This window comes from Centropristis striata, chromosome 11 (genome assembly GCF_030273125.1).
Source record: "Centropristis striata isolate RG_2023a ecotype Rhode Island chromosome 11, C.striata_1.0, whole genome shotgun sequence".
Lineage (NCBI taxonomy): Eukaryota > Metazoa > Chordata > Actinopteri > Perciformes > Serranidae > Centropristis > Centropristis striata.
In genome coordinates, this window is record NC_081527.1 from 14,518,959 (window position 1) to 14,546,397 (window position 27,439).

At 38.6% G+C, this 27,439-nt stretch overlaps 3 protein-coding genes across 4 annotated transcripts; 2 read left to right on the plus strand and 1 right to left on the minus strand.

The window, feature by feature from the left end:
• Positions 1-4,054: 4,054 nt before the first annotated feature.
• On the minus strand, positions 4,055-10,775 carry mau2 (MAU2 sister chromatid cohesion factor). The gene is given in 22 exon segments (XM_059344480.1): positions 4,055-4,129; positions 4,222-4,343; positions 5,509-5,599; positions 5,713-5,821; positions 5,934-5,988; positions 6,096-6,119; positions 6,213-6,261; positions 6,345-6,428; positions 6,555-6,620; positions 6,752-6,841; positions 7,302-7,405; positions 7,487-7,577; positions 7,698-7,844; positions 8,642-8,689; positions 8,691-8,798; positions 8,905-8,932; positions 9,097-9,191; positions 9,280-9,369; positions 9,578-9,647; positions 9,811-9,839; positions 9,985-10,225; positions 10,385-10,775. Coding segments are annotated over 21 exon segments (1,809 nt in total). The 5' UTR covers positions 10,219-10,225; positions 10,385-10,775.
• Positions 10,776-11,505: 730 nt separating this feature from the next.
• On the plus strand, positions 11,506-15,691 carry armc6 (armadillo repeat containing 6). Of its 2 annotated transcripts, XM_059344180.1 has the most exons (8): positions 11,506-11,568; positions 11,785-11,917; positions 12,752-12,837; positions 12,912-13,482; positions 13,568-13,713; positions 13,805-13,936; positions 14,069-14,206; positions 14,311-15,691. In XM_059344180.1, the coding sequence occupies exons 2-8, from the start codon at positions 11,797-11,799 to the stop codon at positions 14,521-14,523; spliced, it is 1,407 nt and encodes a 468-aa protein (XP_059200163.1). In that variant the 5' UTR covers positions 11,506-11,568; positions 11,785-11,796; the 3' UTR covers positions 14,524-15,691. The 2 variants fall into 2 exon arrangements, with proteins under 2 accessions (XP_059200163.1, XP_059200162.1); XM_059344179.1 differs by having other exon boundaries at positions 11,527-11,917.
• A 658-nt stretch (positions 15,692-16,349) lies between these two features.
• On the plus strand, positions 16,350-26,328 carry slc25a42 (solute carrier family 25 member 42). The gene is made up of 8 exons (XM_059344182.1): positions 16,350-16,719; positions 19,635-19,776; positions 20,472-20,583; positions 20,796-20,821; positions 21,462-21,628; positions 21,739-21,855; positions 22,609-22,760; positions 22,887-26,328. Exons 2-8 carry the CDS (start codon positions 19,711-19,713, stop codon positions 23,210-23,212), a joined length of 966 nt encoding a protein of 321 aa, XP_059200165.1. The 5' UTR covers positions 16,350-16,719; positions 19,635-19,710; the 3' UTR covers positions 23,213-26,328.
• Positions 26,329-27,439: the final 1,111 nt, after the last annotated feature.

Sequence of the window (27,439 nt, forward strand, 5' to 3'; positions counted from 1 at the left end):
AATTGTATTATAAGAGGTGTTATCATGAACAACTAATCCAATGATAAGAAAAAACTATCATACTTATAAAGGAAAAATAATACCCGTTTCAAACAATGCAAGGATAGACTATACTCAAATTAAGACGACTAGATAAATTATCTTAAATGCTTATGTAATATTCTTTTTAATGTGTGGTCCGTTTTTAGATTTAGGCCTGTAGCACTCTGTGGTGGAAATTAAGTTAGTTTTATTTGCTCGAGTGCTGTACTTCTCTAACTTATCTACATTTATTTGTTGACTTAGAATCAAAAAAGCTACAATGAGAATATACAGTCAGTACAAATTCATCTTACATGTTGCTACATCAATAATGATAATACTTAAAATAATAATATATTAATGGAACGACTAAAGAGCCCATTTGGCTGTTAAGTGAGTACTTCTATACTTCACATTTTCTGCATGACTTTGACTTGTAACAGTGTTTTTAGTGCTTTTTACGAAAGTAAAAGATCTAAATACTTCTTACATCACTGTGTGTTATAGACAGGCAAATATATCACACTGAATGATCAGCATACTGTACTTTGGCCTGATGGGTTATCTTGTATTCAAACAGCAAACCGCTTGTTTCCGTTGATAATACTGAGGTGTGAATATTTTACAGTTAGCAACATACAATCCATCCTTTTCACCTAATGTGCTGCATTTATGTGAATGTGTTTCACTCACTATTTTTAAAGGTTGGAAAAATCCATAAACATTTAAAATCCAGTGGTTATGATCGGACACATTTGGGCCTTTTGATGACCTTTTTCTAAACATCCTCGTCTCCCTCGTGGACTTGATGGCCTTTGCATTTGACTCAAAGGTTGTGTCCTTGACAGTTTACTCAGTTGTTCCTTAGAGGTCAGCCACCTCATTCTGGACAACAATCTGACTGTTGTGCAATCCATCGCTGTGTAATAATGCAGTGTAGGTGCAGATGGATTTAAAAAGCCTACACAGGAGTTATCTTCAGATGATACAGAAGCTCGACATAAATTCATGCAGATGTCACAGTGGCAACTTTTAAGTATCAAAAGTCTGCTTACAGGTTTTAAGTCATGTAATGTATGGAAATAAATGGAAATGTGTAAATTACAGAAATACAGCTGTAAAATGATTGGCTGTGATGTAAAGTGTACTGTGTGTGTGTTTTACTAAGTGGGATATAACACGAAAAAACCCAGTATGGTTCTTTCAGCACTTAGATTTTAGTTATTGTTAGAAAATAATCAAGCATTACTATTTTTCAATTTTTATTTATAAAAAGTCATATGTGTCAAAGGAGAGCACAGTTAAAATGCCAATGGAGAAAACACAAACAAAACATTCTTCCACCTTCTTCTTATGTAAATGTAATGTATCTTCTTATGTTCTTATGTAAACTTGCCAGGGCAATAAAAGGCATCAATCATGTGCATTTTGCAAACCAAACTCAGTAGTTTATTTTGAAACTACCAGTGCACAAACCTGTATAACAAATGTCTTTAATAGATAACACTAATAATGCCCAAGTCCTACATTAGCATAACTAATTAAACGGTCCTACCAGTTATTTGATAATATATCAAATGGTAATTAGCATTAATGGCAGATAACAACTGCATCTGGTGTAATGAAAAGCAAAATAAATCAGGTATTTAAATACAGAGCTATACTGCCATCATCTGGAAGACACGAGTATAACAGGAAAAGTGTCCAAAATGCTTACATAGAAAAGAAAAAAATGTTTGTTTCTTCATGAAACCACGTGTGCTAACAAGTAACATCCAATTTTATCATTATTATTATTATCTTATTATTATCGGTTGTGAACAGCATCTAAAGATACAGCACGGCGAGAGGGCATAAATCTAAAGGTCAGGCAGAAATGTCACAGAATTGCAGTTCTACAATTATCCAAATAACACTTTTCATACCTTCAGAACACTAATAAATGCTACTGGATGTGAAGCAAGCCAGTGTTTGCCTTTGTATAAAATGGTCAGCTGGTTCCAGGCTCTAGTTTAATTATTACAATCTTTAATTGTTTTATAAATTCTCACATTTGTTCTTCTTCAGTGAATTAACACCCCAAGCACATCACTACACTACATTACGATGACTACAGATATATAGTACTGTATATCCACATGTATTGATCTTATACTGTGTATCAGAGCTAGCCAACCAGTGTTTGGAGAGATATTGAGTTCATGCACAGCAACAGACTGTCTGTTTGGCCATTAGTTGAAAAATGCAATACTAATACTAAGCTTATTTAATGTTAATCTATTTTTCTTCAGCCATAAAAAGAAAGAGTGAAGAGATGCGCTCAAATGTGGCACAAATCAGCTGAGTTTAACCTCTAGTAGTGTAGTAGTATCTTATGCATGCAGCATGCATAGTGACACACAGTCCTACCAATGGTGTAAAAAGGTGACGGTAACACGCCAAAACTGCAAACTAGTGAACATGATGAATTCCAAATCACAGAATTTTTCCTTTTACAGTGGAAGCAGTTAAAAGTGATCAACCACTTAGAGCTCAGGACAGAATCCTTTCTATACTATAATTTACTTAAAGTAAACAAGCAGTACGCTTGTAGTGTTTATTTTAGGTCTCTACATTATAACATACTGGGGACAAAACTTATAACTATGTTAAGTCGATTCAAGAAAACAGCGTCTGCTGCTTGTGATGACACAGAAAAGATGAATGGAGAAAGCACCTGTGGTTGAGGCCACACTAGTCCAGTGGATTAATAATGCCAAGCGATGTAAAGCTGTCTGTTCCTTTATCATGTAATAAATAAACAAAAAAACATTTTGGTAATAATTATCCGCTTACCATTCAATTTGACTTGAGACATACTACCTCGTCATAATGTAGCATCTTGAACTTTGACCTTCTTGCTCATATCAGCATAATGCAAATTTTCTTGTAAAGAAACTGCGCAGGGCACCTTTAATGGAAAGTTTCACATATGCTTTCTTGCCAAGAGTTAGATGAGAATTAAATATGAAGCTTCTGCCGGCAGTTGAATAGTTGGATTCACTGGATGTTGACTGTTGGGATAAGCCTATATGTCATATATATCACGGTTTTCTCCCCTTCGGCCCTTCACATCCTAGGCTTAGCACAGTCCAGGACAACTGTAATTGGTTTAAAGAATACAAACAAGCTGTGGAGTTTTTCCCCCCACGTCCCAGAATGCTAATAGTTGCAGTAAGGCCAGTCTCCAGCGTTGAGACTTCACTGTGGAGATGTGTCTGCCTATATGAGACAGGCAGTTGGCTCACTTAGCCTTAGTCTTCGTGGTAAACTAAGCTGACTGACTGCTGGTGGTAGCTTCATTTTCACAGATCTTATCTAACTCTTCCTTCTACATGTTTTAGTCAGTTAGAACAAACTGTTCCCACCACTCCAGAGTGTTTGATTAAAAAAAATGTGCCTTTGACACCCAATACTTTCCTGAAACTTCAATTTCTTAAAATCCAGTCATGATGGCCCAGTGCCCCAAATAGGAATAAGAATGCATTGAATGGAAACTGGGCTACACGGTGGTGTAGTGGTTAGCGCTCTCGCCTCACAGCTAGAGGGTCGCCGGTTTGCCTCCCGCCTGCGGCTCTTCTGTGTGGAGTTTGCATGCGTGGGTTCTCACCGGGTACTCCGGCTTCCTCCCACAGTCCAAAAACATGCACTTAGGTTTAATTGGGGACTCTAAATTGCCCGCAGGTGTGAATGAGAGTGTGATTGTCTGTCTCTATGTGTCAGCCCTGCGATAGTCGGGCGTCCTGTCCAGGGTGTACCCCGCCTCTCGCCCAATGACAGCTGGGATAGGCTCCAGCGACCTGATTGCGGATAATCGGTTAATGGTAATGAATGAATGGAAACCTGCCAAATGACCACATTTCATTATTCTGCCTCATTTTCCTCTTACCCTTCTATCACAGCTCCTATTTTTATATGTTCATCTTTTTTCTGTCATTCTCCCTGCAATTGCTCCCTTGTGTCTCCTTTTCCCAGTCTGGGTGGGACATTGTTCTCATAGCAGGCTGGCCAGGCTGGTCACAGGTCCATTCTGAGGCTGAAACTGCACAGGGGGGAGGCCGTCTGTCCACTGGAACACAACACATTACAGCTTCTTTAAAAATCCATGCAGGGTGGATTAACTCACCTTTTTTGTGTTAAACTGATTAATGTTGTGCTTACGCTGATGAGGTTGTGTTCAGGGAGGCTGCAGGCAGCGATGTGGTCTTGCAGGAGCTGCTGGGAAAAGTGCATCTGAGCTGCTTCGTGGGCATCCATGGTGTTTCCACAAGCCCTGTTCAGATCTGCTGGGGAAATGTAAATACTGATGACCACAGCTGAAGTTTCATAGTTAACAAATCTGGATCTGAATGTTACATTCACCTTTGAATATGCTCAGACTGATGAAGTTATTCATCAGAGTGATGAAGTATTACCTCAGCCACTCTATGCCATGTCCAGTTCTAATTCAGCTGTGGCTTAATTACTCTGCGGTGCATTGATGCTATTACTGGCTGAGGAATGGTACCTCTGCCTCCTCTTGCTAGCAATCTGAACAACTGCTATCAGACTTAGCTGCTTATCTGCAGTTAACAAGAGCAACAACCATGTAAAAGTACTTCTGAATCAACTGCTGCTGTAAACAAACTCAGCTAAATAAACAAAAGATGTTTGTTTCTGTGTCACTTGCAGCAGCAGCCTGATAGTTGATTCAGACTCACTGTGACATTGTTGTTGATCTAGCCAACAGGTAATTCTGCTCACAGTTGTTAAGCTTAACCATAAAAGTTAGGGGACATATGATTGGCTGAAAGGTGAAACTGCACTTACAACACCAGTGTCATGAAAAGTAATATTATTAAACAAAAAATGTCAATATTAAATATAAGACTTTTGAAAATGGTTATACATTTTATTATGAAACTAAAATAAGCATTCAAAAAATGTATTATGAATATAAGATTGATGAAATATAAATGATTAATAATGGGTTATATTTAATACATTTCTTAAATGATACCATTTTTTTTATCTCTAAATTTTTAATGTACTTATTTATTTTAGAATTATATAACAATTTATTTAATATTGAACACTTTGGTGCTCAATATATATGAAACTGGATGTGGTTATTGATCATAACGTGAAGATTAATCCTAATACATACACATATGCAAACATGAGTCCTAAGTGCTCATTGGAACACAATAATCTAAATTTAATGGGCAAACTGTATTAACTGTGTTAAATTCACTGAACACGTTCATGTATTGTTGAAGACACTTCTTGTTGGGACACTCCATGAGTTCCTTTGGTGCCCCCTTCAGGCCAAAATGTAAACTTATTCTGTATTATATATGATACAGAATAAGTTTACATTTTTAGGATATATTCTTTAGCAAGAAAATATTTCCTGTAATATTATATTCATATAAAAGCTCACAGTGAATTAAGACAGTGTAGCTGCACCTTTGTGGAGTGCGGAGGACCAGAGCTGCACAGACATGTCTGGGATCTTGCTGGCCAGCTGCACGGCAGGAACCACCATGTTGTTACTTTCCTGAAGAAAAAATGGAACCAGACGGGCAGTCAAGATCACATTTGCAATCCTAATTTACCAGCAGTACACTGTAGGGTCTTATGGCGAGGACATGTGGTGATATGTAGACTCACCTTGTGGTTACCCAGGACAACGAAGATGTGACCCAGCAGGACAAGAGAGCAGGCAGTCAGCCTGTTGAGATCCTCAGCATTAGACATCTTCAGGGTCTCTCTTAGAAATCTTATGTTGATGCAAGTTTACATGTTAAACTCTCTTGCTCTAAATGTACAGAATAGAAGTCTAAACGTTAATGTTTACAGAGCACAAATTAAAATTAAAAGTAAGTTCTTACTTGGCCTCGTTGTAACGTCCCTGGAAGAAAGACAGGAGCCCACTGATGTAAAACATTACATTACATTACATGTCATTTAGCAGACGCTTTTGTCCAAAGCGACTTACAATAAGTGCATTCAACCTGATGGTACTAGACATAGACCATAGGAATCAAGTAACACTGCAGCTCGTAGACAATGAGAGCGGAAGAAGTTAAAGTTAATTATTATTATTATTTTAAATCTGAGCAAAGAGCAGGAAACACATTTACATGATGTTGTCATGATGTATAGCTACCTGATAGGAAAGTTGTGATCAGGATTAATCCTCTCTAGAAGGCTGTACACCTATTGATTTAAAAAAAAAAAAAAGTTTAATTAAAAAAATATATAAATTGTTTAAATGCTGGAGGAAGGAGAAGCTTCCTGACCTCTTGATGTCTGTTGCCCTCCCAGATGTAGACACTGGCCAGGTTGGTCACAATAAACATCCACAATTCCTGGTGTGTTGTCAACTAACATAAGAAGAAAAAACAGAGACACTGGGGCATCTAAGCATCACATAGTCAGGGCTTTTATATACCAAGCTATTGTCTTCCACAGGGACCTTGTGATCCAATATTGACGGTACGAAACCTCACCTGTAGAGCAGCAGTGAACTGAGCCTCAGCATTATCCATGCAGTTCACAGATATACAGGACAGACCCTCACACAGACAAAGAGGAAACACATGTGACTAGATCACAGAAACATCTTGTAAAGCTTATAAATTAATTTTCTCCAATTCCTCATGAGCATGAGCATTTCTGTGTTTTCGTAAAAGTGTGTTTTCTCTGCATGTAGACCTATCAGTAGTGTGTGAAGCTGGGCAGCATGATTTGTGAACAGCCTGGGAGACTGCTGGCAAAGCTGACAAACCTGAGAAATCTAAACACGAGAGAAACCATCACTATACCCAGAGAGTAAACTGGTGTAACATAGGGTTGTCACGATACTAAAATTTTCAACTCTATATCGATACTCAGGAAAATATTCGATACTCGATACCATTTTTGATACCACAAGGATAAAATCAAAGACCCCAAAATTTAACAGAAATATTTTTATTAACAAGAAAAATGCAACATGTAAAAAATGAACAGAACCACAGGTTAAATATTTATAATAAAAAACAGTTGTGCAAAAAGAAACTGCAACTATGATAACAATCTTCAGATACTCGATACTTTTGAAAATGAGTATTGTATCCGGATACAACGTTTTAGTAGCTATACTTTTTTGAGTATCGATACTTTTGACAACCCTAGTGTAACAGAATATGTGCTTTAATTAATCATCAGCACCAGTCTGGCAACACACAGATGAACTGCTACTGCAGATGATGTACCTCTTGTAAAGCTGCAGCCTTGTGTCCAGTGACCAGCCGGCACATGATGATGTGCTCCAGCAGGATGCCTTGGAACGTGGACAGGATGGGATTGCTGTCCAGCACTTTAAAACACACACAGATGGATCAGAGATGAGTTGTCATCAAGGGGGAAATAAGCCGTGAGTGTAGTTCATTAAACTTACTCTTCAGCTTCTCCAGCTGCATTAGAGCTTTGTCTGTGTACTTCTGTGCCTTCTCCAAGTAGCCTGCCTGCATGGAGTGCATCACCGTCACCTTTTGTACAGAAAAAAACAAAACAAAAAAAACAAGGGAAATCATGTCACAGCTGCACCAGACAAAAAAAAATGTTCTTTCAGAGTTTATGATCATATTTTAAGGGTTACAAAATCTTACCAGGTACACAAGCACACACATTTGCTCCTTGGGCAGCCAGTGGAAAAGAGCTGCTGGATTAGTGGGAAGGATCTCATCATCGTGAAGAGTGGAGATGGTCTGAATACACTGCTGAAGCTGTTTCAGACACGGCTTCACGCTCTTCACCTTAACCCAACATGTTGACAGAGATTGTGACTTTGTTATTTTGAGCACCATATCTTATCAAGAATGTTTGTACTTTCATACATTAAACATGACACTTAGTATAAAACAAGCATATTAAGCATTAGTTACCATTGCCCTACATTTACTGACTACAGGGATAGTTCTGAGTTTTTGTAGTGGGCTGTATGAGGTACTTATCCATAGTCAGTGTATTACCTATAACATATGGTTTGTATTCTGCCGACTTAAAATGACTGTTTTTGTCAAAGGAGTCTGGTGGCCTTGAAAAGAGCATAGAAGGAGATGTATCTTTGAAAAAGGCTGTCTGACCTAAAGGTAAAGTGGTGAAAATAGTTTTAAGTGCACAATTAAACTGATATAAATTTAATGCAGTACTTTATTTCGATGGCTAAAATACATTTTGCTGCTGCCCCCGCCCACAGCAGTACATTGCTTAGCTTCTGTGCTGGTGCTGCTGCCTGTGTCATCAATCTACTGTAGGTAATACAATGACTCTGGATAAGTAGCTCTAACAACCCTACTTCAAATAATCCAACTATCCATTTAAGGCATCAGCAGGCACCAGGTTACATTATAATCCATTGATCGACTCAACAACACAAGCAACAAACACAAACTACTAACTAAGGTTATAGTGCAAAAAACATCCACTGAATAAGTCTTTCTCTCTATAAAATTCCCAAATGTTTGTGTGAAAAATGCATACTTTTACATGCAGCTCCTGTTGTGCGATATTACTGATTTTCCAGCAGTGAGACATGTGGATACAGCTGTACTTGTCCAGCATCCAGGTAGTGTGTAACCTGCAGCACCAGGAAAAAAACCCCTGAGGGACTCCTTCTGAATGGGGTTTCCCTGCCAGTTTTCTACAATGTTCCCACATAGCGTCAGCAGAGGGTGCACCTCACTCAGCTTCTGCTCCATCAGCAGCAGCTGCAGAGCCACAAATGCATTTTCAGTTTACAGGATTGATCTGTGACAAAACAACACCAATATTATGTAAAGTGCCTTTAATTTACAGAAGATAATCTAATCTTACCATTCCTTTGCTGAGTAAAAACAGAGCTCTGCAGGAAAAGAAAAGAACAGACTTAATATGAGATTATCTGCATTTCGTTGCTTTGTACTTGTGTGCAATGACAATAAAGTTGAATCTAAAATCTAATCTAATCTAACCAAACAACAGAATAAACTCTCAGTGTGTGTTCAAACATTAATCTCATCCATTTACCTTGTGTACTCTGAGCCCATGACTCTTGCATACTCTGCTCCGACTCCTAGGAGGTCACAGGCAGACACCAAGTCCTTCTCTAATGCATGTAGTTGCTTAGAGAGAGCATTCCACACATAAAAATAATGCTTTAAATCAACTCATCAAATATAAATATGTGCGTAACACATGGTATCTTCTTACTGCCAGCTGGAAAAGTAGTCTGCAGTGCCAGTAGGGAATTTGCTGAGAAATCTGAATGGCCTTCACTGGTTTTGCAGAATCAACCAAGTTCTTGAAAATGGAAGCCAATATGTGAATTACTAAGACAGAGCAAAACAATCAAGAAATATATGAAACATGAAAGTGTATTAATTTACTCATTTACATATAAACTAGTATAGCCTAATAGACATTTTAATGTAATTAAACATGATACTAAAGTTTCAAAACCACTATTCTTCATATTATACTATCATGATAGGATGGTTCATGCACCTACCTGCTGACAGTAGAACTCTGATAGAATACTTGATGCTTCAAACTTCACATCTTCAAACTGGGAGATATATCTGATATAAATCATGAAGGTATTTTATTGTCCCATCATCAGATAAATTAGTGCCAACAAAGATGACTCTCTTTATAAAACACGTATATGTGATTTTGAGGAGTTGCATGGATGTTGGGGTAACACACCTTGCCTCAGTTTTTGTGCAATTTCATGTTCTACACAAAAAGGATACTTGTTGGGATATGAACCACTGAATGGAAAAATAAAAAAGCAAAATATTAGTGTCAGCATCACACTGTGCATGGGTTTTGATTCTAAGATGGTGCAATTAATGAAAAAAAAAAGCATCACCACACATTGATGGACATGTTTATTAGACACTGGTTTCTGCTCACCGCTTTCTCCAGGTGAGTCTGGGCCAGCTCGCTGTTCTTTGTATGTCGATACAGCACCGAGCCCATCTGAAGGTGAGTCCCGGCCTCGACCCTCGGAGGCGGCTTGAATTTAAGCACTGCCTGCAGACACTGGACGCACAGACGGATCTTTGGAGGACTAGACGTGCGGAAATGTTCTGCAAAGCCCAGCAGGGCTAGGTACCAGGGCTCCGGGGCCTTTGTGCTCGCTGCCATCTGGAGCCTTGCGAAGACAGAATATAAATAAATAATTTATATTTGGGACCACCCAGCTAAAGTAGGCTTCTCGTGTCATCTTCCCCAATCAATTTACTAGCGTCAAGCTACCTAGCAAGCTAAATACAAACATCCGTTAGAACAGCAGCAAAAAATTAGTATTTACCCCGAACAGGCTTTTCACGATATATTTCCAATACACGTGGCAGTTTGTCAAAGGAATATAATCAATTACTAAAATGTCTCTTTTATTCTGAAGGGAGAATCGTCAAAATAAAACTTTCGCTTAAAAGTGACCGGTTGTTCCCATAGACTGTATGTAAATTGTTGTTCCTCATGACCGATACATGCAACGGAGCGATCCCATTTGTTTTAATATCGTCACACTGTTAAAATAATCGCATAAGTCATTTTTTGTCAAAATTGTTGATTTTTTTTTTTTTTGCCTAAATCATCTCCTCATGACGCCGGTCACCTATGGTAAAATCGCCTATGTCCTCAGTTGATCAGATCATGTGATTTTACCTTCAAGATAATGGCCTATGTCAAGTGTGTGGCTTAAGCGGATTTATTATGCCTAAGTCAAAAATGAAATGTGACTTAGGCAATTTTTGAACATGCCTTTGTGACTTTTGAAGGTGTACATAAGAGTGATATGAGCGTGTCATAAACGTGACATGTGATGTGTCATGAACATAAATGACACTTTGAAGTAACATCAATGCTCATGATACTTGTCATGTCATGTTTCTGACAGGCTTGTGTGACTCTTATGTAGACACCTTCAAATTAAAGTGTTACCATATCTTGCTTAAGTCACAAAGGCATGTTCAAAAAAATTGCCTATTGTCATTTATTTCTCTTAAGTTACATAATTTACACACAGTGTTATTACTATGCCAATATAGCCATCCTTTGTTACATCCTTTTTGAGTGAAATGATCAATAAATGTCATATGTTACACTTTTGGTGAAGTTTTTTGTGTTTCCTGCAAAACTTGAAAAAATGAGCTAGGCGGTTATTTTAACAGGGTGACGATATGAAAACATGCTAGCTACCCTATTTATATTTTTCCCCTTTACCGTGATAAAATAAAAGTTATTAAATCGTCGGTCTGGTAGTGGAACTAATTGAGTGTAGTCTATGTCCCAGCCGAGAATATGTATGAGTGGGACCGTCTGCGGAGTTTACTATTCACTAACGTTATTCCGCAAAATTGACGCCCCGCCCGCCTTGCTGAGAGCTGACAGGAGAGAGAACAACCACTACGGAAAGTGCGTAAATCGACAGCGGTGGTCGGTCCATTCATAACAGTTCAGCAGGTTGTCTCTTACTGGGCGGTGGTATCAGTTAAGTGATCTTGTTTTCTCAAGTGGGGAAAACACAGCGTTAATAACAGCTTTATGTAACGGTAGCTTTGTAAATATCAACAGCCGTAGTTGCAATTAAGAGCAGAAACACACTATTAGCTACAATAGCTATTACTAGCTATCTTTGATCAAACTGAATCCACGCGATTGATGTTGGTCATCTTTTGATATCGTCGTTATCACGCTCCATTTCAGAGAGGGGATACAATGGCGAAGCGGAGAATCACACAGGAAACCTTCGATGCTGCTGTCAGGGAAAACATGGAGGAGTTTGAGATGGACCCTGATGAAGCTTTGAGGGAGGCTGTGGAGCAGTTTGAGTCTCAAGGTAATGTAGCAAGAAAGGGCAATGACTGGTAGGTGATTAATGTTGATGGTTAGCGTGTGTATTTACTCTATAGTCTGTTATGAGCTATACAAACATCATCAGAATGAATGATCAGTATCTGTGCATTAAGAGAAGTGAGATCATCGATCGAACTGCAGATGCTTCAGACACTAAAACGTACTAATTTATTTATCATAGCAGAGAAAGTTTGGAGCAATTAGGTCTCATGATAAAGATACTTTATTGTCATCCATCTATATACAGTGCAGTACATAACATAAAGGAACTGGATTGTGTTTCCCTGGTCCCGGTGCAATACAAAAACATACAAGATACGGTACAAACATATTATGTAGTCAATGAAATATATATAGAAAAATATAAATACAAGCAGTGTAAATGTAAATGCAGATAGAGTTAAATGAGAATAAATGTAAAGTGAAATAAACAGTAACCAACAGTAAGAGAAGGGTATTTATGCAGAAAGGTGGACGTAGTCAAAATAAGGTAGGTAGGATATAAAGTGACATGTGCTTTGGAAATCTTATCACTTTTCATTTTCCTTGTATTCCAAAATGAAAATAGTTTTCTCATGAACACTTGGATCAATTAAAATGCTTTCAGTGGCCTTTCAAACTGTCACATATAAACATCTCTGTAAAAAGTACATGTCCTTCAACTCTTAATTCAAAGTTAGGTTGCACTGTGACTTATTGCTTAAAACATCCATTTATTCACAACTGCATGGCTGCTTAAGTTAATTTTGCATGCCTCCTGAATTATGTTTATTGCTCTTTTGTCTTTTGTACTTGATGTTTTGTCATGTGGCTGCAGGTGTGGACCTCAGCTGTATAGTAAAAGCTGTACCAGCTGCATCATCCAATGAAAAACAAGAAGAACAAACACATGAGGTCTTACAGGTAAGTCCTCTTTTATGAAAAGGAATTGCTGACTGTAAAAGTGTCAACATCTCACATCTTTTTTTCAATCACAGGCTTTGGATTCCCTCCGCATTGGAAAAGACTCTGCCAGTGTTATGGAAGTGACGGCAGACATGAAAAGCTTCACTGAGCATTGCTCGCTTGGATTTGCCCAGAGGTACCTGGCTGCCCAAAAAGACGCCTACCCCGTCATCCTCGCTTACTGCAAAAAGAGCATGGAGGAGCAGGAAGCTGTGTTTACCGCCGTGTCTGCCCTGGCTGCTCTTACGGATGGACAACCAGATTTGTTGGATGCAGAAGGCCAGCAGTTCCTTTTAAATGTCCTTAAGAAGTACAAGGCAGATCCCTCTGTGACATGTGTAGCCATCTGCGCTGTCCGTCGCTGCTGTTTGAAACATGAACAGAACAGGCAGGATTTGGTAAAAGGTGGCATCCTGCCTCTGCTGACTGGTGCCATGACACAGCACAGTGCACGTGCTGAGCTGGTGAAGGAGGCCTCTGCAGCTCTCAGGTTCATGACCTTTGATGATGATGTCCGAGTTACGTTTGGGCATGCTCATGAACACGCCAAGATGATTGTTCTTGAGCAAAATGGACTGAAGGTTTTAGTTGAGGCTGCGAAAGGTAACGGATACGTTCTTTTTAGCATAAAAGCTAGTTTTTTACATTAGATTCTGATTGAATTAATGTTATTGTTCCTCCCCCACAGCTCACCTTGATAATACTTCTGTTCTGAGTGAGCTGTGTGCAACTTTGTCCCGTCTGGCTGTAAGGAATGAGTTTTGTCAAGACATCTGTGATCTGGGAGGATTGAAACTCATCATGACGCTGCTAGCGGACAGTTATGAGTCACCGGTAAGAAACAAAAACAAGGGATTTAGATACAAAGAGTCAAGAGTAAAAGTTATGTTTGTTATCCACACTGAACTGGTTTTCCTCCTTGCAGGAGTTGGTTCGGCAGGTCCTCAGTGCAATACGAGCCATAGCAGGAAATGATGACGTGAAGGATGCAGTTGTTAATGCAGGTGGAGTCCAGCTCATTGTCATCGCTATGAACAGACACATGAGCAACTGTGCTGTGAGTTAAATGTCCTTTCTAATATTTTAGCATATAAATGTTATTATACATTGTTCGTTTGTTGGATAAAAATACATTGGAGTTGTAAATAAATTCTGTAAAATCTAAGATCATTTTCATGCTCTGCTGTAGGTGTGTGAGCAGGGCTGTGCATGCCTCTCTGTTCTCGCTTTACGTAAACCCAACAACTGCAAAGTCATCATGGAAAATGGAGGTGCCTTGGCTGCGGTGCAGGCTATGAAGACACATGCTAATGCTGTCAATGTGCAGGTAATATGATGTCATTAATGATAATTAATATGCTTATTTAAATAGACAGTCCATGTGACAGTCTGTCAACTCTCTACGTCCCTGTTTCCTTTCTTTATAAACAGAAACAGGCGTGTATGCTGATGAGAAACCTGGTTTCACGTATGAGTAACTTAAGCCAACCAATCCTGGAGTTGGGAGCCGAGGCCTTGATAACCCAGGCACTGCAGACCCACCAAGACTGTGGTGACGTGGGTAAAGCAGCCCTCAGAGATCTGGGATGCAAAGTGGAGCTCCGAGAGCTGTGGACTGGCAAACATGGCAGCCTCACACACTGAAAGCATCACTGTGCACACTTAACACGAGTTTGCCTGAAATGCAACTTTAAGCTAGATGAAATGTTACAGTATGATGGTATACATAGCCAAGCAGATGGATGCACCTACCCATCAAAACATATATGTTAAAATTCCATTCCCACACAATGCCTTTGAAAGGTTTAATATGTTTTCCACTCCTTTTTTTCTGTTTATTAAACAGAAACATTGTAGTCATGTTGTACATGTTTTGTTTGCTTTTAATATTTTGGAAATTGTTCTGATGCCCAATTTTATATCGGTATCACATTTATGTTAATGAGATTAAGCATTGAAGAAAGAAAGGAAACTGGACTTTAATTTGTTTGTTTTGTGCCCAGGATAAATATAATTAATTGTATTTGCTGCAATGCAAATAGTTTAAAGGGGAACTTTGCCCATTTTAAAAATTTATACATGATTTCTACAGTCTAAGAATATTTGTAAAAATTAACAAGTCTCTACCAAATCCACTAGAGTGCTAAAACTCACATTTCACTTCAGGGGTCTCCATCCAAAAATATTTTGATTATTGGTAACATTAAGACCAGAATCCTAAAGTTGAGGAGGTAACCCTGAAGGAAGGGAAACTCCTCTTCTCACTCTTACTCCGATTGCCCTTAATTTGGTAGTGAATTAAATAATAATAATAATAATAATAATAAACAACAACTTGCCCCCTTTTTGGGTATGGAAATCCCTCATGGTACCCCGGAGTCCTTGGTCCTGGTCCTTGGGGAATGTTCTGAGTATAAAGGTAAATTTCCACAAAATCCATCTAGACGATAGCAGCATTTTTGATGTTTTCTCTAGTTTGAGACTTATCTGGTTTCTGGCTTTGAGAGAGAGTTGGTAATGTTCACAAATATTGATTGGATTTTAATAGGCCATGGAAATAACCTATTTGAGTTCAGCTGGTGTATCCCTTTAACTGCACTGTTTCGTGCAGATTCCTTTTTCCGTGTTGGCAGAGCCAGATTTTAACATGTATTGAATGCCTTATACTCTTACTATGTATAATGTATGTCTATTTCCTTTTTTATGATTTTCTTTAGTCAGTGTGTGCATTAATGTAGTGCAAAACCAAAATTCCTGAAACTAAGACCTACCACATTATGCATGATTATGATAAAATTCACCTTCACCTTTATGTTGTGTCTGATCATCACACTGTGCTTGTTAAGAGTGAGTACTTCAGGGACAAGAAAGAAAATCAGGAGAAACTGAAAAAAGTGAGCCAGCTCGTTTTAAAAAAAACTTTATTAAAGCAACATGGTGCTTTAATAAAACGCCGTCAGGGGGTTTCAACAATACAGAGGTAAGCTTTCATACAAAAACATTGTAAAGTGTACATAAATTCAAAGTTTTTATAGCTTTCATGTTGGTAGATTTCTTAATAGACATAATATAGCGTTTGGTTTCATTTTCAAAGACAAGAAAGAGGTTTTTGATTAACGTAACATTTATGGATATGCCATTTGGCTAACTGTATCATGAGATTGATGATATAGTATTGTTTTTCTTTTGCAAAAGGAAAGTCAGTGAAACCAAACAGTATATTTTCAAAGCACAGGGACAGATGAGGTTCAATCGAAAAAAGAAATCAAGTTACAAATATCTTGTCTTCCTTAAATCGTTGTAAAAAAACGTAGATGGGTAAATTCTGTGAAAGTGAGCCAGCTCGTTGCCAAGTATGTTTTCTGTTCACGCCCCTCTAACCGACCTATCCAAGCATGCCCCTCCTCATTCAGACTTCATCTCCCAGCATGCCTCTGGGCTCGTCCTTGTCAAACCGCTCTGTGGTCGAGCTAACGTTAACTGCCTCGGGTTGACAGGAGTAGTAAAGGCAGAAATAACACAGCATGGACGATGCCACTTACTTGAAGTCACTGCAGAGCTGATGCATATGAGAAGTGCGTGGAAGACAGTGCCTTCAACACCAGGAGACATTATTATGAAGACTCAAGCGTAACATTATTGTTACAACAACGCTGTCGACCAGGTTAACATTAACGTTCATGTAACTAGCACTAAGCTAACAGCTAGCTAACGTTACTTAACCTCGAATTCAGCTAACTTGGAAAAGCTTCCGAAGAAACTGCGAGAAGCTCGAAACAACGAACCAAGTGAGGGATATAGAAGCGTAAGAAATAATCCTGCCGGTGTCAAATTTGTAAGGTAAGAAATGTTGTTTTTGTGACTACTGACAGATAGCTGGCTGCATAAGGTGGCTGTGTTTTGTTAGTGGGCAAGTTTCGACGAGACTGCTGAGTGCACAAGCCAGTGACACAGACGGAGAAACATTTATTTCATGAATGAATATCTCATTTAAGGCCAATGTTTATGAACCGTGCCCATACACTATTTGTAGATATCCAGTGTAAGTGTTCACATATAATTTGAAAACAATATTAATGACTGATGACTGACTAATGAAACAAAAAGGTCAAACTACTGTGTGGCAGACAAAATAACGCCTCATAAAAAAGGAGAAACAACATAAACTCAGGATTATTAAAACAACAACAAATTTAGAGCTGAAACACTTAGTTGATTAATTAACTGGTCAATCTCCAGAGAACAAACAGCAATTGTGATAATTGATTGATCATTAAAGTCATTGATTAAGCATATTGTAAGGATTAGATTGGATTAGAAGGCTTTATTAATCCCCCTAAAACAGCATAACCAACATATAACATCATTAAAAGCAATTTGATTAGTTTACTTTTAGAGCTGCTACATCTAAAAACACATCTGAAAGTGTTCATTTGCCTCCTATTTTTTAAAAATTTTATATCAGAGCTAATGGAATATCGTTGGATTACAAAACAAAACTAACAATGCAAAGCTATTTGTGCGCACTATTTTCTGACATTTTGTCATCAATTACTGACACGTTTATATTTCACTGATGATCATGTAGAACAGGTTGTTCACATAGGTTTCTCACTAAAACATCTCAGAAAAACAAGAAGACACTGCTGTGTATATAATAAACATTGGTATTCACAGGGGCAGCTCTATGAGTGTATTGCAAGGGTTATTTATATATAGGATCATAGATAACAAGTAGGAATAATCCTGCAGCAGCAAACGGGCATAGCCAGCAGTCAGAAACAAGGAGCTGTAAAATGATCTGCATAGGGAAGGAGGCTGCTGGGAGGGCTGAGGGACGTCCCCTAAGTAAGGACAGTGGGTAAGGTGAAAGGGGACGCATTGAGGTCTAAGTGCTCATTTGTGGATCTGGCTTGGAGCCCTGTTGTACTGATGCCAATCCCAGTTGCCCATGACTACCCAGCATTTTAGGCTGCCCTCTGTTTGCTCTCTTGTCTCATGGTTTTCTTTCTCCATCTTGTTTTGCTTGATTATCCTCACTGTTGCTAAACTCATTAAACCCTCTACGCATGTTTCCAAGTGGATTTCCCCCCAAAATATGTTACCAAATATTCAGTATGTATTTCTTCTGACCCTTGCTTTGAAGTTGGATCAACCTCATAATCAGTGGGATATTAAAACTAAAGCTGTCATCTTTTCAAAGCTGCACTTGAAAAAAACTGAATTGGAGAAATCACATCCAGGGGAAAAAAGAGACAATATTAACTCTGTGGAAATAAACATCAACCTCAGTATGTAAAATATAGAAATCGGACCCTATTTTGCTGTTGTCTTGCTAAATGTATGTTAGAATGTGATTAATTAATGAAGTAAACAGGAAGTAAATTAGTCACAAGAATAATAATTGCAGCCCTGCAAAAACACACATGCCAACTTTATACACATTCTCCCACAGTTCAACTTTATATATTGACAACTTTTGAATTGTGACTGCGAAAAGTGAACTTGAACAACCCTTGACTTCACTTTTAAATCACATTGTCAACACTGTGTTCAGTATGTAATAATAGACTAGTGAGCCTGTTGAGGATTGGGGGTTGAAGTTGCATGAATAGGTGATTTATTCGGTAGAATGATTAGCTCATCGTATAACATGCAGCCATCTTTGTTTGTTAAGGCAGTGAGATTGCCCCAGATAATGTTCTTCCTTGAAACTTCATCTCATGTAATTTTCCATTGACTACATAGGCAAAAATGTTGATGCAGTCTGACTGTCATCTGATATGTTGGCAGGGAACAGGGCTTTAATGGTGTTTTTGTTTTTTAAAATTTTGCTCAATCAGACACCTTTCACCTACAAGTCCTCAACTCTGTTCTTAAAGAGATATTTTTAGGTGTAACTTACTGTAGTTCTATAATTTGCTCAGTATCTTTATATAACCAACAAAGGTGTGGCAGTCAGTTAAGGTAACTGGATTATTCCCCCAGAGTACTGTTTACTCTTTGTCAGTCATCACATGCTGACATGATGACACTTACTTACTCAGCAGGGGGTGTGCAAATAAAGTACTAATTAAGCAGTCAATCACTAAATTAACCAATTACCTGGATGGATTGGAACTTTAATGGTGTTTAATTATCTTCTTTTCTATGTCATAAAAGCAGAAATAACAAAACTAAAACTTTATTCCGGGGCTAGAATTGAATGGTTCCTACTTAATCTCATGTATTTTTTTTTTAACCTATTGCTTAGATCTAATTCAAATTTGAACTAAAAGTGCCCAGATATCTGCCCTACAACCATAAAGCAAGACGATTATCAAAACATGCATTTATTATAAACTAGAGTCGTGTTTTTCAATTTCACACAGAATCACCATCTGTATAAGGCAAAATTATATAATATAAATATCCATCTGGTGTTCATCCCTCCATTGAAGCAGTTCTGGAGGCTTGTGATGGCCTGACACCATACTAAGATAGTTTATGTTGGTTTTAATTTTCTTCATTCTGTACTCATTTATTCACCTCTTCACTTTCCAAATGCAGCCCTGTTGCATGATCCTCCATACTGCCTTCTGAAAAATCCCAGACCCCCACCCCACGCAAATTTTGCAATTGCTTGGCATGACATGCATGTCACTTGATACAGAATCATAGCCACCAAAATATCTTGACAATTGTTTTATATTTAGTCTAACCTAAAACCTCAGTTTCTCTCTCCCTGACCTCTCCCTCCCCTCTGTACCTCTCAGTGCCTGGTGTTGCTGCCCTCCTGCAGTGGTTGAATTCATGAGCACGCTCAGTGATAGCCGTGCCTAGTCCTCGGGGATGGGGAATGGAGTCCAGGAACAACGGGCATCACTCACACCGCTGGCTTCCTCCAGTCAGTCAGAGGTGAGCTATGAGGGGAGATTTTATAGGCCGTTAACTTTCTTTCTTCAATGCTTAAAGGAGAACATCTACCCAAAAACAAAGTTGTTTTTTTGTTTAATTTGACTAATTTGCTCATGTAGAGAAAACGTACTGCAACCCTGATCCCGGAGGAGTTGGGGTTGTAATAAAAACACAATGCAATGATTTTCAAATAATTTTCAACCTACATAAAACTGAATACAGTATGAAAAGATAGTCAATATTCAAGCTGATTAACTTAGTTTTTTGTAAATATACACTCTGAGTTTGGTGCCCCAGTTTTTTTTAAATCAGGGTTTAAGAAACTTGACAAATGTTAAATGTCAGCAATGACTTTATGAATATGTAGAATAAGGAGAATATATGTAATTATTTGGTAATATAAATATGCAGTATTATAGTGGCATGTGATTGTTATTTCAGTGTCTTCATTGAAGGAAATCCTCTCTGCTGAACTCAGATTAGAAGCTTTGTGGCCTCCTCTCTATCTCCGGTTCATTTAAGGACACCTGCACCCATTTGTATTGTTTTGTGAAATGGGTTAGTCAGATGTGCTCTAGTATCCTTGCATAACTCCGGTTTAATGATCAACTTAGTTCACATAAGGAGGCAGATTTTACAGGATTCACTGTGTTGTGTGTCTGTGACCCTAATTTGATTCCTCTATCACTGTGCAGGGCCTGAAGCACACTCGGTCTATCCTCAACTCGCTCTTCTCGGGGGCTTTAGCAGGGGCTGTGGCCAAGACAGCTGTCGCCCCGTTGGACAGGACTAAAATCATCTTCCAAGGCAAGCTGGATTCTATGCTGACCTAAAAGTAGAAACTGTTTTTAAATTAGAAAATGACCCACATGGAAAGCATGGAACTATATTTAGAACTAATGTTTTGATTTGACTGCACTGCTCTTCTATTCATATCAATGAGAATATTACAAAATGTGCGATGACTTACAGCAAGACTGGGTATGTTATTTATACTGCACATATGTTTTGTTTTTTAGTTTCTTCAGCAAGATTCTCTGCCAAGGTAAGTTTGATCACATATTTAATGTCAGTTTCTTGGCAGAACAATTGTCACACGTTTAGATTTTAATTCACAGGTAGAGGGCGTACCACAGTGGTTTAGTCCTAGTAAGCGGGTTCGAATCTGGTTCGGAGCTCTTTCCTGTCTTCCCCTCTGTCTCCCCCTTTCACTCTGTATCTCTCACTGTCAAATATGAGCTGAAAAATGGCCAAAAAATGAACAAACAACAAAACTTAATTCCTTCATTTTTAATCAGAAATACTTCATTGATCCCCGGGGAGGTAATTGCTTTTGTTAGATAGATTTAAAAAAAACAAAAACAAAAAACTGCTTCTCTAAAAATTCAACAATATAAAATCCAAATGCAACAAGCAATATAGACATGGGCAAATAGATATGAAAATAGAAATATGAAATAAAGAAAGACATTTGCAATAGAGATATGTACAAATATATGTAATAACAGTAACAAATGTAATTATTGCACATGATTTCTAGAGAAGGTCCAATTTGCACAGATTAGTTAATGTTAGTATATACAAGTTATCAATTATCATACTAGTTAGTAAAAATGTAACCAGAATAGATTTGTATCAATCAGCCATGAGCATCTATGCGTTTCTGTGTGCACACCACATCACAGGAGGCCTATAGGTTGATCTACCGCACCTACCTGAAGGATGGCTTCTTCAGTCTGTGGAGGGGGAACTCTGCCACCATGGTGCGAGTCATCCCATACGCCGCCATCCAGTTCTGTGCACACGAGCAGTACAAGGGGCTGCTGGGAGGCTACTATGGTTTTCAGGGGAAGTAAGTGTCCCTTTATACTGGTAGAACTACCACTCAGATCTGTTGTTTGACAGTTATGTTTGTTATCTCCACCAGAATTATATTCATAGAAAGGTTTTTCTCTGTTTTAGAGCCCTGCCTCCAGTTCCAAGGTTACTGGCTGGGTCTATGGCTGGGACCACGGCAGCCATGCTGACCTATCCTCTGGACATGGTGCGAGCGAGGATGGCTGTAACGCCCAAAGAAATGTAAGTTCATCTTTAACTGCCAGTACAGTTATGATTCAATTTTTAGCACATACTGTATACACACTGACAATACACAGATAAAACTGGTATTGTACAACTTCAAAAACATCAGGTATCAGAACTGTTGGGGCTGATGCTACTGTTCTTGACACCCGTTAAAGGCGCAAATTATTAGCAAACATTCATTTTTATAGCACTTGATAGGTTGTCTTTAAAATTTCCAGTAAGAGAAAAAACATTAAGTGGGCTGACCGACCAGAATGAGTGTAACTCAAACATTTTTCAATGGATACCGATCTCCACCAGGTATCTAAGGTTCTTTGTGTTCCTGTTTAGCCTTGAATTAACTTTACATAGTGCTTCTAAACTAGCTGTAACAAATAAGTAGAATCAGATTCCAGGGATGGCTGCGTAGGATTGTTGTCGGCTCATGATCCAAATATTTCCAATTTCCTGATCATTGCAAATTTTCAGTCACGTCCAACATTCACAATATGTTTTTATCAAAGGAAATATTTTGTTTCATTTACACTCCATTCAAAAAATGCTCTCCTGTTTGCTGCCAATAACTGGAGCCGTGCACCTGTATTACCAGGCAGTGCATCAACAATTTAATGGCACCATAATTTACATCTGTATGACCATAATAAAACTATAACGCTATTATAGAAATTCTTCGAAGACAGGAGCTTTCTGAAGCACGACTTCCCATCCAGTTTATTCTCATATTTTTTGTTTCTCTCCACTGTTTAGGTACAGTAACATCCTGCATGTGTTTGTGCGGATATCCCGAGAAGAAGGCCTGAAGACATTGTATCGAGGCTTTACTCCCACCATGCTGGGCGTTATTCCCTATGCAGGTCTCAGCTTCTTTACCTATGAGACACTGAAGAAACAACACGCAGGTAATGCACAACCACTGTCATGTCTAGATGGAATTGTGCACTTCTCCACAGCTCCTATGTTTCACACCTATTATTAATGTTCTTTGTATAAAATGGCATTTCTTGACATTGTCTTCCCCCATGTAGAACGCAGTGGACGCCTGCAGCCCTACTCGTATGAACGCCTGGCGTTTGGAGCCTGCGCAGGACTCATTGGCCAGTCGGCGTCGTACCCTCTGGATGTGGTACGGCGGCGCATGCAGACTGCAGGAGTCACCGGTCACACGTACGGCACCATCCTGGGCACGATGAAGGACATCGTGTCGGAGGAAGGGGCCATCCGTGGACTCTACAAAGGTCTCAGTATGAACTGGGTCAAAGGGCCCATCGCGGTGGGGATCAGCTTCACCACCTTTGACCTTACTCAGATTCTCCTGAGGAAGCTGCATCAGATGGGCTACACGGCTCGATAATAGCGATACAGAGCGAGGATAATGGGGTTAGTGTGATGACAAGTTCCCCCATACACCCTCTGAAGAGACAGGAAGTGAGAGTGATGAGTGCTGCATAGAAGCGAACACGCCGGCTCAGGATGAGTGATAATAACGTGTTCTCTCGCTTTACCTGTGTGCAGCGGGGGATGTACAGTCCCTGTAGGCATGAATAGTTGGATGGTACGAGTACACACTGTTATCATGTACAGCTAAGTGCAATATCCTCAGTGATTTCTGTGTTTGTGTAAATTATAACACTCCTGCCCTTGTGGACCAGGCCTGTGAGTGTCAATTTGAGAAGTTTAGAGGTCCACACACACACACACACACACTAAAGTCTCCCAACTGCCTTGTGTGTCTGCTTATAACTGACACCTTACAATGCAATGCAGGTTGCCACCCAATTATTATTAACTTTTTAAGAAGAATTTGATTTAATAACAGGAAAATATGCCCCTTTGAGATTAGCTTTGTTGTGTTTGTTTTTAAGGAATTATACCAAAGGATAGTATATGAGCTAGTTGCAGATTATATGATGTTTGTTGTTCGTTGAAGCACAAATCTTGCCCAGCACAGAAGTAATGGTTTGGTTACTGCCGTCATATGGTCAGTTTTTGTTTGAGTTTATTATATCCAAATTACAGAGTCCAGTATCTTTTAAGTGGCACTCCTAAAGATTGAAGTATAAGTAAGAATTTACTTTTATTTGTAGTTTAGCTGACAGAATACAGATGAGTTAGACTTTGAGCCAGTGCCAACCGATATATGAAATATAAAGAGTGCCCGTATGATTTTGTTTGTTTTCACTGTGATCATATAATGCGCTTTTTAAAATATTTTCAATTGTGACAGGCAGTTTTTGGTTGTTTGAATTATTAAATGATGACAAATGATTAGACAGATTTCTGTGCAGTTTGGGAATACTGGCTAAAAATAACCTCATATTGATATACAGTCTCATGTAACACAGAGAAAGCAGTTAGATCATTTTACAAATGTGAAATCATATATACTGATTTAACACTTTAGTAGAACATACGTACAGTCTAATGTAACCCGATACAACAGCCCTGCAATGATTACTACCTTTATGAAGTCTATGATTTTGGATTTCAGTATATTGAGAGGCATTTCTAATATTCTGTTTAGAGCTGGTATGTCACTGGTAACAAATGCACACAGAGTCACATATACGGTATACATATGTTGTCTTCCATTTGCTGTAGGTTTGGCAGCTGCAGATGGTTTTGTTTATCACAAGTTTAGGAGCAGTAGCAGTATTTGCTAATAAGCTAGCTAATGGAAATATGCACACACCTAATGAAGAGACCATTTCTCTGTTACAGGCATAATTTAATACATTTTTAGTGTTCTCAGTATTGTACTTTACCTCAGCACGTAATTATACATTCATGCATTTCTCCACATATCTGTGTTATTGTCGAGTAATGTGAGACACGGAACTAGGTGCTCGGTTTTCATTTGACTATATGTTGACAGTTTTAACAGTATTGATGCAGGCTCACAGTCGTTGAAGAGAGTCAATAGTTTCTATACTTAGACCGCACATGCCGAGGCAGCAGCTGGGGGACAGAGCCAGGTGGAGCAGAGGGCAGGAAAGAGTCATCTTTACCAGAATAAAGCAAGAGGTTTTCTCTGTAACAATCTCCATAACTAAGAACTAAAAAAAAAAACAACCCAATATTGTCATGTTATATTCACAGGGCTTCGTTAAAATAATATTGATTTAAATAAACATTTTGAATTATCATACAGTCCTAGATAACTGCAAACAAACCAAAAGAGTCCTGCTTTTATTATCAAATTGGAAGTAATACATTTTTTCCAGTACTTGATATCAAAATAAGTCTTTTTATGCTAATTATGATGGCATTCGTTCGTTTTTACACCAATACCACAACAATACTTTTAAAATATGTAACTCGGGAGGCACAATGAGTAGGATTCTGTATTTCTAGGTGTTTCACTATTCCCTGATCTTCCTCCAGCTGTCACTCCTCGGCCTCTCCTCCCCCGGGGCTCTGCTCTGCTGCTACTGCTTATTCTGCCTTTAAGGAATACAAACATTTTTCAACGGAAGGTTTTTTTCATTCCACAAACTTCTCTAATATCAAACACAAGCGGCATACACAAACTTTGTCTGAATGAAGTAGTCTAGGAAAGTATCTAATCAGCAGATGAACATATTGGTCAGTACCAAATAACTTGAGTTTGGATGCCCAGTCCTATCTAGTAGGCTGCTACACTTTACCTAGAACCGTTCTTATTCCCAGTGAGAAAATACTGATGCTTTGTCACAGCCCGTTCGTGTCTGTATGAGTCTTTAAACAAACTATATAAACACATCCACAGCAATATTTGATGCTCATAGCAAGTGCTCGGGAAGTCCTGTGACGTAGTATTGTGAGCAAGAAGAGAGGAGAACCGGATATTTGGATTGATCAAACAAAAATGACTTTAAGACCACTGTTTGTGTCCTGTTTGTCAAAGTTGAGTTATTTACATAGACTACTTGTGTAACAACTTATTTACTTTAAGCCCAACTGATCTTTTTCATGACTTTAACCAAGTAGTTTTGTTGCCTAAACATAACCATGTAGTTTTGTTTAAATTTTTCAGAATAAATTCTGATGTAGCAAACATGATTGATAAGCTGTTTCCGCTCTGTCGGTCATGACGAGCTGACATGAAAGAATAATTATAAATTGCCCAGTTGAATCTAATTCCTAAAGAGTTTTCTCCATTTTCTCTCGTAGGTGGCCAAAGTTGTCAGATTAGCACAACCTTTTTTTGTTTTTGTTTTTTCTCTCGCGCAATCTCTTCTACTGTTTACTGATGGATTAGCCTACAGCAATACATTACACTGCCATCTTCTGACCAAAGTACAGCCAAGTTTATGCAGCTTTGTTTATTCGCTCTAAACCAGTTGATGGAAACGTCCTGAATTTGCATTTTCTTTAATGCAACATTTCCATGCTTCAAAATTTGCTTCGACTTTAATGGAAACACGGCTTACGTTAACCAAGTGTGCTTAAAAAGTGAAGCCAAGTGGCCGTAGCCAAGCGTCTGTCTGTGCAAGCTGGGAATGAGAACGGGTTGCTTTACCCCCATTTACTAAGCTCAACTCTCCCCTGACCTTCCCGTCTCACCATCAGCATTTTATCTGTCCGTTTGTTTATGTTGTGATTGTTGTTGTTGTTCTTTTCATTGTTCAGTGAATCAGGAGAATTGTAGCAGAGCTCTGATGCGACACCTGAACACAGTCAGACATTCTTCTAATCAGCAAACACTGGTGATGCATTTGTGTTAACAGCAGATGCGAGTGTCGTCTTTTAATATCAGTGTGTCATCTTGCCTTCGTAAGTAGGTGGAAAAATACTTGTAGCTGAGTTTTGATCAGTGACAGTTTGAAACCTGCACATTCAGAGCTGCATAATGCTGCACAGCAGAAAGAATACAGTAACTGAAAGCCGACTGAAGGGTAGTTACTGACTCTTAAGTGCCTAGCAAGGAATAGTAACGTTTTACTATGACTGAGCTACTTCTATTAACCTTTTTAAAGGTTGCTTCCATTTTCTAGCCTTTGCTTCGGTCTTGAAGTTACGGATATTTAAGGGGCAGCAGATGATTTGAAGTTTGGCGATTGTTAGACCGCTCTGTGACTGAATGTATTACTTCAGGTCCAGTTTTTGTATGTGAATTTTGTAAAAACATAAACTGCCTTGCAGTGTTTTACTGTCTAGGGTGAGATGCATGATCTTTAGCTCACTATCAGACTCGACCAATCCATTCCAACCAGTCTACAACTAATTTAAAGGACATTTAAAATTAATGATTTTTACTCTGATTTCAATTGAAAGAGATTGATCATGATGAAATACACTTTGATCGGGAGAGTTGACAACAAGACAATCATGAAATGCCAAAAAGTTTTAAAAGTACATTTTTTGTTGAGAACCTGACAGTGGCTTAATGATGAGGAAGACTGAAACACTACAATGAAAGAAAATGGTAAAAAATGTGATTTTTATTTGCTCTTGAAAAAGCAAATGTAATCGTTTTAACCCTATTTATGGGTAATTCTACATAGACGTGCAGACATACGATGCTACTGTGTTTGCATGTTCCAACAGATCACCTTGTGTTGTTTTTGTTTCAGTGCAGCAGTGACAGCTGTTTTGTAAA